Source organism: Lissotriton vulgaris, chromosome 7 (genome assembly GCF_964263255.1).
Source record: "Lissotriton vulgaris chromosome 7, aLisVul1.2, whole genome shotgun sequence".
NCBI classification, from domain to species: domain Eukaryota; kingdom Metazoa; phylum Chordata; class Amphibia; order Caudata; family Salamandridae; genus Lissotriton; species Lissotriton vulgaris.
In genome coordinates, this window is record NC_141695.1 from 316,968,773 (window position 1) to 316,982,699 (window position 13,927).

Genomic DNA, 13,927 nt, shown 5'->3' on the forward strand with positions numbered 1-13,927 from the left:
TTCTAAGACCCATATCCTTTCACCACTTCCATCCACAGACAGAGGCCATTCATCTGTCCCTTACCACTTTTGCTTCTACCTTCCTCTATTACACTTTTCCTTTTCATATATATCCACAGGCCTTCACTCTGTCCTTCTCCACGTCTTCCCAACGCTCATTCTGCTCAGCTTTCACTTCCTACATTGGTCATGGCCTTGTCCTTCAGCATGTCTCCTCTCCTGTTTCAACATACGCATGCCATGCTCTCTACCACAGCATTCCCACCTATCCTCGTGGACTGTTCTACTGCTGCTATATCCACAGACATAGTTCTGTCCTTCATCTTCATTACCACATCCACTGGTCATGTCTCTTTCCTCCATTTCCTAATTTCTCCTCTTCCTTTCCTGCCCCCAATACTACAGGCTATGGCACTGTCCCTCTCCATGTTTCAGTTTAACTTTACCATCTCCTGCTTTCACAACTGACGACCATAGTTTTGTTACTCATCCATGTTTAAAACCTTTCTTGCAGATTGCAAACTTATCAATTCTCAACCAGACCTTTGCAGAGGCAGTGAAACAGCCAGGAATTGTCTTCATTGCCGCGGCCTTCGATGGCATCCTTGGAATGGGCTACCCCACCATATCCGTAGATGGTGTGCTCCCTGTCTTTGACAATATCATGAAGCAGGCACTAGTGGACAGAAATGAGTTCTCCTTCTACTTGAACAGGTGAGTGAGGCACTATCTAAGGCCCGGAGCCAAAGACCAATGGAGCCAAGTTGGGCCTGGTATGGCAGGATAGTTGGGTTAAACATGCAGCACAGCCAGCTCCATCTATACCAAAAACCCAGTATCTATGTGCCATCCTGCATCTCATTTCGAAATTTCTGGCTGCCATGTATGTTTCCCTGCAGGTGGTGTCTAATCTTGGTTGCCTCATATAATACAAACGACCTGTTATTGCCATGGCCTGTAAGAGAAGAAGATAGACTACCCTGTGTGCTGAAAACATGCCTTATTCACTTCAAGGAGCAATGAGCTATGCATTTATGGTTGTTGTGATGGGGCCTGCTGCCTGCAAGAATTTGGAATGCTGAACAGAACTTTCTTGACTGATAAAGTATGTAGGCGTTACTTTAGTCCATCTGATGTTCACTCTGCCCTCTAAATCAGATAAGTTCTGATGCAATATTACAGAGGTCAGATTGCACCTTCCTAAATCTTTGGGAAGAAATGTATTTTACTACACAACCATGTAACATGTATTATGTTATTGAACTTTAAAATGATAAAAATACTTATAATTTTTCTAAAGGTATAACACTGCCCAGGCACTCAAATAATTATCTGCCTTTAATGTGTTATTTGTATCTGAATTCTTATTTGTATCTACATTTCTAAACCTTCATCACCCTCCAGAAATACGCCTTGGCTCTGAACCTTTGCTGATTCTGAACTTAACCAACATTTCAGGTTCTTGGCATTCCCTGAGCTCATAATGTCCTATTACTTACTGGTAATCTTCATTACTCCGGGTCCCGTAGTCCTCGACACCTTCATACTAACAAGTGGAGATAACCATCCCCTGACAGAAAAAAAGAACAGAGGCATGCTGGGATACTAATACTGCCCCTCCCACCGGGAGTACATAAGCAGTACTTACCCAGCATCCCGTCTGTACTAACAAGCCCAGACAGGAAGGCCGGCCGCCCGGGAGGGAGGGAGGGGCGTATGAAGGTGTCGAGGACTACGGGACCCGGAGTAATGAAGATTACCGGTAAGTAATAGGACATTACCCCCAGGTCCCTCCGTCCTCGACACCTTCATACTAACAAGTGGAGAATACCAAAGCAGAAAACCCGGCCTTCCGCACGCACAAGCACACCCAGGAAACCACAACAAAAGCAGCCACCCAAGGGAGCACCGAGGAGGAAAGGAAGACCGCAGGAAACAGCCGGCCCGCAACCCAGAACAGGACAGCAGGGACAAGGACCGGAGGCAAAGAAAAAAGGCCAGGGCACCAAAGAAAGGAGGCCGCCAACCCGAGAAACCGGCTACCGGGACCCGGACCAGGACACCAAGACGAGCCAAAACAACCCACCGGAGAAGACCGCCAAGGACAGAACCAGCCGGAAGGCACACAGGGCCAGGCAGACCCACCAGGAAGACGAGTCAACCCGGAAGAAAGCCAAAGAAAGAAACGGCCATCAGAGCGCAGGCACCAGCACCCAGCCCAAAAAGGACACAAGCCCAAGAGACCCGAGGAGGAAACCCGGCCGAGGAGTCCCAGGAAGCAAAAAGCACCCAGGAGCCAACCAGGAACGAGAACCCGACCCAAAGACAGGGAAGGGGAAGAACCCTAGAACCCAGCCGAAAGCCCACCAAACAAGGAGAGGCCAACAAGACCGGAAACAAGCCCCAAAGAAAACTCAACCAGGCCAGGAACAGAGAAAACAACCACAAGGCCAGAAAACCCCAACCCCAAAGAGAAGGAACACAAGGCAGGGGTGGAGCACAGAGCAACCGGGAAACCCCAGCAGCCGCCCCACGAGCCACAGAGGGCAGCACAAAGAAGGCTCCCAAGCGACACAGAACCGCCCAGGAACCCCACACCCAGGCCCGACAAGCAGGAAGGGCAGGAGCAGCGGGAAAAGGAAAGCCCAGGGAGCACAGCACCCAGACCAGAACCACAAGGACCCAACCCAGCAACGCCGGAGAGGAGCCAAGCAAACCGCCAAAAAACAGGCCAACAAACGCAAACAGAACCGGGAAGCTCGGAACAGAGCCAAGCAACCCGACCGCGCAGGAGGAACAGCAGGCCCAAGCAAACCCCAGAAGGAGAGCAGAGGACCAAACAGCAGGAAACCACAGACAACCCGCAGCCAGGAGGCAGGGACCCGCAGAGGCACGAGCACCACAGAACAGCCCCAAAACCCGAGAGGGAGGAGTCCCCAAACAGACTCACACCAGCAACAAAGCCTGGCAAAGCAAGGGAGGAAGGAGCGAGCCAGGACCACAGAACCAGGAAAGCACCCGGAAACGGCCGGCAACAAACCCCCCCGAGCAGGCCGAAAAGGGACAGCACAGCCCGAAAAACCCCAGGAGGCATAGACCAAGGCCACACACACACCAGCAAGAAGCCAGTAGAACTAGAGCCACAGAACCCCATACAGGCCCACAACACCGGGAAAACAAGCCCAGGAAGAGAACCAACAGCAGGGAAGGCCCAGAAGGAACCGCCAGGAAGCGGCCCCAACGCAGAACACCCCGCCAGGACCCAAAGGGAGACCAGCAAGGCAACAGAGCCCAAAAAGGAGCCCAACATGCAGGAGCGGCACGTCCCAGCCAAAACCTCAGCCAGGCACCCACCAAGGGAACCAGACGAGACCAGAACAAACCAGGGAGCAAACACCCCCGCGAGAAGAAGGACCAAGAAGCCAACAGCACCCAGCAGCCCCAGGAGGCCAGGCAGGAACCAACCCAGCCAGACCAAGCACAACCACCGAACCGACAGCGGAGCGCGGGGACCGCACACCACCCCAGATAACAGGAGGCACGGCAGGAACCGTAAGCCGCCAGGAACAAACCAAGGCAGGCACCACGGCAGAAAACAGGAGGGGCGGCCAGGAAACAACCGAACCAAGCCAATGGCAAGCACAGAGAGAACCACCGCAGAAGCAGCCAGGCCAAGCCCACAGAAAAGGCCCCCGGACAACACCAGAAACCCCAGGCCGGAGCAAAGGGAAGGCCACAGCACCAGGAAGACCCAGGCAGGACCCCCCACCAGACACTACGCCCGAGAACAGGTGTAGGCAGGGAGGAGCAGAACAGCAGCACCCAAGGCAGCACAAGCCACCAAAGCGCAGGCAGAAGGGACAGAGCACCCCAAAGAACCACCGGCACAACACCGGCAAGCACCCACGAGAGGAACCAGGTGCAGCCCACAGGACGGGAGGAACAGGACCAGGAAACAGGAGCCCCAACGGACGACCAACCCCACAGAGTCCAGGAAGGGAAGAACCAGGACCCCCAAGCGGAGCAGACGGCCACAACAGTCCAGCCCGCAGCGGAGGCAAGACCACCGAGGGAGCACGGCAGGCCAACCGGAACATGGGGAGCCCACAGGACCCCCCCTCTACACACCGGCAGCGGCCCAAGGAGCAGGAACACCGACCCATCACCAGGCGGGGCAGGGAGCCCGAAGCAGAAGGGGAACAGGACGCAACCCAACACGCCGCCGCAGAAGAAGAGAGAAGCGACTCCGACAGAAGAGCAGCCGAGGGCAAGGCGCAAGCAAGCAGGCAGGAAAACCCCAACAACACAGGGAAACCCACGAGCAAGCAAAGGCGGAGCCAGCAAAAAAAGAACCAGCCACCACAGAGGTGACCGGAACCCACGCCAACTCGAGGCAGGCCACAAACAGAAAGGGCGAACACCCACAGAGACGCCAAGAGCAGGGGCACCCCCCGAAGAAGAGACCCAAAGGGAAACAGACCCATGGAACGCCCACCACCCGAGAACAGCAAGAACCGGGGTAGCAGGAAACCCCAAAAAGGGGAGACAGCACAGCGCCCAAACGCAAGTCCCCGGCACCCCCAGGAGGCACCGACCCAGGAACAAGACACACACCAGAAGGTACGCCCCACAGCACCCCAGGACCGGCACCAGCAGGCCAACAGAGGACCCACCAACACCGGACAACACGACAGCAGCGGCCGGAATGAAACCCACGGGGCAAGAGCGGCAGCCAAACCAGAGGCGCAGAAACCCCAGGGCACACACCAACGCCGCACAGGCCACCGGAGAACTGACAGAGGGCAAAGCGACAACCAGCACATCAAAAGGATGCGCCAGGCAAATGCGGAGGCCACCAAGGCGGGGCAAAGCGCAGCAGAACCGCCAGTGAGGGGCCCACAACACAGGACGAAAGGCGCCCACACCCAGCCGCAGCGAACAGAGGCAGGGAAGGAACAAAGGGACGCCCCACACACAGCGCCAATCGGGCAACCAGAGCCACAAAAGAGGGGGGGGGGCCGAAACCACGCCGTGGGGGGGGGGTCCAACCATCCCACCAAGGACAAAGAAGCTGAAAAGAAGGGACGAACCTACAAAAAAGCCACATCGCAACAGGCCAAGTAGGAGAAAAAGGGCAGCCAGCTCCAATGGGAAGCCAGGTGTGAGGACAACATTGAGAGTCTAGCGGGCACATAACAGACGTCAGAGTGACAGGCACGAAGAACACACCGTGACTCAGCCCATCGCACAAGCACACGCACCTGAAGAATAAAGAACCCAAAATCTATCCAAACCAACAGGAACGACAGCACTGACAATGCACCACACACATGAACACGTCGAAGGGCCGCAAAGACCCGTCAGGGACGCGGGAGCGGGCCGACATAAACGAGGGGGGAGGAGGGTGGCGGGCTGAAGCCCTGCGAACCCAACGGGCAATGCACACCCGCACAGTGCCCCACCCAGAACAGGCACAGAGCAAAGCATCAAGCACTCTACAAAGGAAACACTGCACATCCCCCAGAGGGCCCCCCAAGACACAGTATATATGGGAAAACGTAGTATCACCACCACACTCCAAATACTGCAAAGTCGCAAAACACGAACAATGTGAGCCGCACGAACGCGCACAAACTGGCATGCAGCAGCCCAGAACTCACAAACGCCAGGACTGAAGGACCATGAGTAAATCATGCCACCCGGGGACTCCGTCAGCGCTCTCCCAACTCTGAAGCAGGCCCAGGTAGTACCAGTCGGAGCAGCAACACACCCCAGAGCCGGAACAGCAGTGGACCACACAAGGAAGGAAACTGCACGTAGGGCACAGAGAGAGCAGAAAAAACACCGCAAAGCGGGACTCACCCGGAGCGGGGGCCGGAGCAACATGGACAAGGCCCCCACACAAACAGCCGGCTCGGGAATCCAAACATCCAGCGCAGCGCGACTCCCACCCGGCCAAGCTCGGGGAGACGCGCACAGCGACCCGGAAGCAACCGGGAGGCGGCGCACCAGCCGCAAAGGGCCGGACAGATTCCGGAAGACCGGCCAAGCCTCCCAGCAAGCCCGGCAGGCCGGGAGGCAGGCACACCAGGAACATCACCACTGCCCGCGAAGCCAGGCAGCCGGGCAGAGGGAGCAGAGAAGAACCTGCACGCCACCCCAGCCCAGCAGGAGCAGGTGCAGGTGCAGCAACATCAACAGCAACCATCAATCCAATCTGTCGAAGACAGAAAAAAAGAACAGACGGGATGCTGGGTAAGTACTGCTTATGTACTCCTGGTGGGAGGGGCAGTATTAGTATCCCAGCATGCCTCTGTTCTTTTTTTCTGTCAGGAGATGGTTATCTCCACTTGTTAGTATGAAGGTGTCGAGGACGGAGGGACCTGGGGGTAATGGTGTTTGGTTTCCAATGTTCCAGAGATCAAAGTCAGTGCTTGTTACAGGAATTGTCCTTTTACCCCTGGGCTCCTTAGGCCCTAGATAACTGCTCCAACATTCAAGATCTATTGATTGATTCCTTCTTTGGTGTGTGGCTGCAGAAGCTCTCTAATGCTGAAGTAAAGTTGCACAATCATACTCTTCATGCTAGGTTTTGTAGTATGTATGTATCTGGTTAATACAAGGCGATGTGGTTTAGTGATTTAGTATCCGACCAGCCAACTTCTGCATAGGGGTGTGCAAATTTGCGAACTTTGTTTCTCATGAACTTCACATATTTCCCACAAAAATGTAAAAAACAATATGTAATGGTCATGGAAACTTGTAAAGGCCATGTAGTGTCATATAAAAACAATGTGTAAAGGTCATGAAAATATGTAAAGGTCATGATGTTTTACATGAATTGATCTTTTATGAGAAAGTCTGAATGTTTGCAACTAGTTTGCGTGTGAGTGTAATATGTGTTGAGTCTCTAGTGAGAAAAAGCTAAGTATGTGCTTGGTTGCAAAATGCCTGCGAGTAATGACAGGGTTTCAGATTACTCACGAAAAAAGCCAGGCAGGATATAAGCTTTCATTCAAAATGCTCATCAGTTGGTCTGGTAGCAGAATATCATAATCGAAGTATTGTTTGAAAAAACTGTATGTCCTAAATATTGTTTATAAAAAAATCACCCCATTGGTGTTAATAGAAGAAAACTTAAAACCAATTGGGTGATACTCTTGAAAATGATAATTAGAGCACATTATTTCCGTCAGACTATATTTTGCTAACCATACAATGGCATGCAACTTCATGGATTAGCAGCAGCAACTAACACTTGCAAGAGAAAAACGAAGCTAGGGTGTAAGTGTAAGAAAAGGGGGGAAAACTGTGCACGCTGCAGGCAGATGAATAATCAAGAACAAAAACTTTGAACGCACCTACTTTTGAACATGTGTACCCTGTTTCTAATTTTGGCTTCTAGCTTCACTACAAATCGTGTAAGTCTGGGAACATCATTTTATCTTCCTCATAGAGATGTGTGAATCACCACTTTGGTGCATAAACCTTTATCATCATCTATTTCCCTCATACGTGTACAGTGCTCCGTTCTTTACTTTCCAACATAGTGTTGCATAACATACTAGTACAGCACAAGGAAAAGAAAAATGGTGTAAACAGTGAATTGCAGCCTCTTATAAATAATCCTTCCAATCTAAGTCGCAGGACCCTAGCATTGGTGTGTTAACTGGCAATGCTCTAACTAGGCCCCAAGTCTGGGTGGGTGCTGACTGTCTCAGTAGGACAGGTGTTTTTTTTCTCTTTGCTTTGACCTGCATCAGCTAGAGGTGCTGTATGTTCCAAAAGGTAGCAATAGTAACCAGCTGTATGTAAAGTAATCTCTAATCCTCACTGTGACCTTCATTTATTATGACCAAAGGGTAAGGATTCCAAATGGGTGTCCTGTTGCCAGTGCTCTGTCTGAGACAGAATCCAGTTCAATACCGTCTGCACTGGGAACTACTATGAGGCCCAAATAACCACAGCTTGAAGGAGAAGACAGAGACAGAGTGTACCTTAGAGATCGGAGGTATTATAAAGAGAGAGCACAGTAGAAAGAGGCATGGTAGAAAAGACATATGTTTTGAGGGGACATGATAAAAGAGGGTTGTATACAACAGAAATGCTAGAAAACGCATGGATGATGATAGAAAGGGTAAATGGTATAGAAGAACTTTTTATAAATGGTCATGGTACAGTGAGCATTAGAGAAGGAGCATGAGATATAGAATGTGGGATAAATGTGACCGTATAAAAGTGGCACAATATGAGCCATGGTAGCAATATTAAACTTGTGTTATGCAAAAGCGATCAAGCTGTGCAGAGCTCACAGTTTAATGCTTTATACCTTAAAGCTATCCATTTAGATACACTAATCTATAGGCTCACTGATAAAGGGGTAGACATATTATTTAGGGTAAACACAAGTAGATCTATCTTTCAGGTTACTAAGATAGACAGAGCCACATCCAGGGTCAAATCTTCTCCGAGCTTTCCCTCATATTCCGTGAAGAGCATATGATCATACCTCAGGCTCATCGTTCGGGTGGTACAAGGAGTCTCTCAGACAGCAGATCTATCGCTCATATTCCTCGGATAGCACAGGATCAGACTTCAGACTCATCAATCAGGTGATCCAGAGAGTCTCTCAGACAGCAGCACTATCTATCTCCTTGCTTCAGCTCCTGGTCCTGCTGTTCTGCTTCTGCTGGTCTTGACAGGGTGCTGAAGCAGATCCTCTATTGTGGCTCCATTTAGGTATAATTGGTCCCACAGGAAGGGTCTGCTAGTTTCAGGGGTAGAAGTCACCCTGGTTGTTTTTCTTTTCCAGGGATCCAGATGCAGCGTTGGGAGGAGAGCTACTCTTGGGGGGGACTGACCCGGCATACTACACTGGGGAGTTCCAGTATCTGAACGTCACTCGCCCAGCGTATTGGCAGATCAAGGCTGATGGGTGAGTACCAGCTCTAGAGGCTGAAGTGTCAGCACCTAACCTGCTGTTAGTGTCCTGCAGGTCAGGGTTGAGTGTGAGTATCTTGGCCTGCTTCTGAAGCCCTCCCACCAGTGGATGGATGGTGCGGGACTGCTGCCCTTGGCAATGAAGACGGGGCATGAGCCCCTCACTCGCCCCTTGGTGCCATCACCTTAGAGATGATGCACAGGTGTCCTTTCCTGCTGCCCTAACTTCTGTGATGGAATGAGAGCACTGTCACCGGTCATTAGGTCCCACCCCTGAGGAGGCATTGTAATATTTTGTGTGTGCAAAGACAATAGAGTTTATTCAACTTCCCCCATTACTCTTATCTTACCACTAGGAAAGAACTAGGAGTTCCTTCCCCAGCCTTCAGCGCCCTCACAATACTCTAGAGATGAAATGTGAGTTCTGTCACCGGGTCCTTACTGTCCTTTCCCGAAAACTAGCGATTGAATGCAACTATCGTCATCCGTCAATCAACCCGATAGACTACGCTGTCGCTGTGGCCTTACTGGCCTTCCTAAACCAAGACTCCTGCCCGTAAAAGTGGCGCTGAACTCCTCCGCGCGGCCAATCACACGCGAAGAGAAAGCAGGACACATCTCACAAGAGCTGAAACTGCTGACCCGGCTCTCCATTGAAAAACACTACATTCTAGCTCCTTCGTACCTTAGTTCATCCGCATAGGCACACTTAACCTCATCATGTGATAGTTTTCTCAGACTGCGCCTCTATGGCACACCACCAGCTCCTCTTGGGTTCAAGTCTCATACATTTGATTTTCAGCCGGGAACCAATGCAGACCCTGGTCTGCCTTACGTTTCTGTCATCCCAGCCCCTTATTTTACACCCCAGCCCCTAATCTTACTAAGTCGGTTCTTCAGGAATGTTCTCTGACTGGTTCTCGTTCTTGATCTAGTTAAATGCAGTTTATGGGGTTTCTAGATTGCAGGAAGCTTACACTAACCACTCACTTGTTATATTGTAGGAGTCCGGGATTTTTTGTTTCCTGTCAAATTAATTCACTATGATCGATTCGCGGCTTCTCGGCTTCTCGGCTCTCATTAATTAGGAACCGTCAGAACTTCTCCCTATTATTCCCGGGAGGCTGCTTCCCATTGGATAATAAATAACCAATTCGGTTTACTAAATCTCGTCTGTTGCAATTCCAGCTCAGCTAAGCAGACGCATGCCTAACTTGTGCTCGTGACTGCCGCCTCCACTCCTGGTTTTCCTCTGCCTTAGCACCTTGCATGGTTAGTGGTGGTAACAGTGCCTTGTTTCATAGAGAATCATCACTACCGTCATTGTGAAGCAGGGCTTTAAGTGGACTTAGTCCTGGCGGGGCTCAGCACCGGCAGTTCTAAGACGCAGGTGCTGAGACGGGTCCCTATCGGGCTCTCCATTTTTGCCCTCACCCTCGGGGTGAAAAAAAATCTTAACTCTTCAGCAGTGCGACCCTTCACTGCCTTTAAGGTAACTCGAAGAGAGAGACTCGTTATAGTTCTTTCAGTCTCATTTTGTCAGAACTGAAGCATGTTCAATGATATATACAACGAATCCCTAGTTGTTGCTTACTTATCTTAAGCAAATAACAATTGACAAAGCCAATAGTTCTGGCTTGGTGGGTGTAATGTTTCTTATATATCTGGATGCAATGACAGAAGCAGCAAAATACCAGTCAGGCGGCACACTATGCAACGCACAGATTTTAAGCTTTTGTGGTTTTTAAGCTCCACCCTTAATTATATTGGCCGCACCCCTGTGAAAGACCCCCCTAGTTTTTTATCCCACTTAGAACCCTGTCATGAAGAAACTTCTGGTCAGTTCAACATCATTTACCTGACCATCTCCTTACACTCGTAGATTGCTGGATGGCACAAGTTGGTGCCTTTAAAAAGGTTACCAGATAACCCCATATCAACAACAAGGACGAAGTACTCCAATCCTGAGTTTTGGTTGCAGAACTGAGTGCATTTTGGAAGTTGTCCTAGTTCACAAGTTCATCCAAGTGAACAAACATGCAGGGAAAGCCCAGGACTAGGGAAGCTTTTGCTCCTTGGTGCCATGGAGTCAAATGATAACCTTAGCTTTGAAACTGCACACAACAGTATGCATTAATGGGTAGGTCATATGAAACATAAATAACTAAGGACATTTTATAAGCTCCCTATAAAAGTAAGGGGGGATTTATAAAGAATTAGCACAACACAGAGTTACAACTAAAGCTGAGGTGCTTGAGGTGGAGAGTAGTGCGGTCATATGTGCTAAAATATGGCACTGCTCTCTCCTATTGTGCTGGTGCACAAAGGGCTGTCTAACACCACAAACACACCATTGCACCTTACGATGCACCATTGTGCAAACATGTGTGTGTGTGTGTGATGTCTGTCTTATGTTTTGAACTGGAAGATTACAATTTCAGTACAAAATACCATGCCTAGACAAACTCTTTAAACATTTCACACATAGCTGTGTGCTGTAGAGTGTGGCACACAAGCAATGTGTGAATAGGTAGGTGAAATTAAAAGTTTTCTTCTACTTAGCACCTGCATTAGGAGATATTATTTTTTTCTCTCAACGAACTGTCTTCACAATTTTAGTAACTATGGTTTTGCATCAAAACAGTGGGTAGTAGTGTGAGAGTGCAATGCAACCCAAGGATGCCCCCTTTCCCCAAAGAGCTATTGGCATTACTCTAGGGGCTACTTTCCAGCACAAACAAAAATTGTGCTGGAAAGTAAATTTTTATCAACACTTTGTGCCACTTTTCATCACTTTGCAGTGGCACAATTGTTAATAATTCTGCCCCTGAGTGCAGGAGGAGGTTGTAGATGCTAGTAACAAGAGGTGATGTAATCATGGGCGGCTCCTCCGTATGAGCAGAGGAGCGTCGCCCTACAAAGAAAAGCCCCAGGCCCGAGCTAAGAAATAAAATGGTAATAGAGTGTATTTATTACCAGTTTATTTTTCAACTACCAACCTGTCCCGAATTGAGTGACAGGACGCGGCAGGGCCAGTGCTGCTGAGTGGCAGCAGGGAGCTGTGCTCTTAAAAATGTGCATGTTTCTTTGGCCAGCCGCTTTGCGACAGCCAGGCAGACATGCACATTTTTACCTTCTCAAACCCAGCTGCTTTATACAGCTGAGTTAGAAAAAGGGCAGGCCTCCAGTGCTCTTGAGAGCGCTGAGTGAGGCCGCTCTCTCCAGTCCTGCCGCTGCTCTCATGCTAGTGAGAGCAGCCCCGGGATTGGTTAGGGGAGTTAGCTGGGTCCCGAGCAGAAGCCTGCCTTCAGAGAAGATCCAAGGAGGAGCACGTTGCATCACGCAGGAAGGTACGTGTACATTTTTTTTGTCCCCGTGCCTCACCACCCTCGGTACATGCCAGCCGCCACTGGATGTAACCACAACTCAGGGATACTAGGATGCCACCAGCAGCTTGGACAGAATGCAACTTAAATCAGTTTCTAAATTCTTCTTCTCATGTGTTTCTCTTCCCTTGTCCCATTTGGTTAGCAATGTGGCCAAATGGTCTGGTGGTAAGATAGAAGTCTTTTAGTACCAATGTTTGCATGGATGACTGTTGGAGGAAAGTGCTGCAGCCAATTCCCTCTTTTGACACCCACTTCCTTGACCCACTCCTTACTTTACGTAGTTCGACAGAAAGGCACTATGCTGCAGTAATCCACCCAGTTATTTTCAGTTTTGTGATCTCTATCTCATTATTGCTTCTCTCTTGAAAATCTTCTGTGTACTGTGCATCTCAGTGTCTACAATAGAAATTGATGTGCCCAAACAAAATCCCACTTCTAACCGTTCTTGGACGGGTGATGATAACAACCTCACTTTTTTATATATTAACAAATCTTCCCTAAAGTCTGATTTGTAAGCCTATTATGCAGAATGCCTATTATATAAAAAGTGTTACACTATATATTTAATAAGTGTGCCCTCACAGAAACTGAAGGCCTGATCATTTTACTGTGTAGGTTCAGCTATTTTTTCAGCAGGACAGAACATATTTTATTCTATATATCAGTAAGCATGAGCGAATTTTGCGGATCTCGCGTTCGCGAATTTTGCGGATTTGCGGATTCGCAATCCGCAAAATCCGCGAATTCCCCAGAATTTGCGGATTTTTTTTTTGTGTGTGTTCGCAATTGTTTCTGCCAGTTCGCGAGGATTTGGTACTAGTTCGCAATTGCGAACTTACTTGTCGGCTCGCAACGGTCGCGACTATGTTGTTTCTACGTCTGGTTCATCATCACAGCCTCCCAGCACCCTCTGTTTTACCACTGGCACCCTCTCTTTGACCCATGCCACCCTCTGTTACATCAATGCCACCCTCTGGTTCATCATCACTGTAGAAGATGGGGGGGGAAAGCAAGCCCACCTGCCCTGCTTGAACTGACATGAATTAATTTGGGGTTAGTTTATTAACAACACCTGCCCTGCCCCAACTGACAATAATGAATTAGGGGCTAATTAATGTGTCACTGAAAGAATTTAAAGTTCCAGCCTGGCACCTGCTTGTCTGCTCCTTTAGCTGTAAATCAGGACCTTTGTGGCATACAGTTAAGGTCAGAGCAGGGTCACACAAAATAGTTGCAAGCAGGCAACCGAATTCTGGAGGGCCCCCTCAGGAAGCACTACAAAGAATCGTTACAAATCATGAGGTTGACCTTTTGCACCTGCTCATTGCTTTTGCTTTTGCTGAAATCGTTTTTCGGTTTTTTTCGCGCTATTCGCGGGGCGCGGCGTCGTGCGAAACCGACCGCGGAAGCCGCCAATTCGTGCGAATGAGCATTTTATTTTTTTTGCGGCTTGTTGTTTCGCGAGTTTTTTTGCAGTATTCGCGAGCCGCTTGCAGCGCAACACGCGAATTTACCCCAAGGTCGAGTACGGGCGCGGCCATTTTGTTTCCATGACGTATTTCCGTTTCCGCCCGCTATGTATAATCTCGCGCAGTAAG

General features: G+C 49.6%; 1 protein-coding gene across 2 annotated transcripts in view; it reads left to right on the top strand.

Moving 5' to 3' along the window:
- LOC147701469 (cathepsin D-like) overlaps positions 1-13,927 on the top strand; it is a 269,811-nt gene that overhangs the window by 134,371 nt on the left and 121,513 nt on the right. For both annotated transcript variants that reach the window (XM_086930144.1, XM_086930145.1), the window contains exons 5-6: positions 515-714; positions 8,813-8,935. In XM_086930144.1, coding sequence (XP_086786270.1) covers positions 515-714; positions 8,813-8,935 — 323 coding nt within the window. The remainder of the gene's footprint in view (positions 1-514; positions 715-8,812; positions 8,936-13,927) is intronic.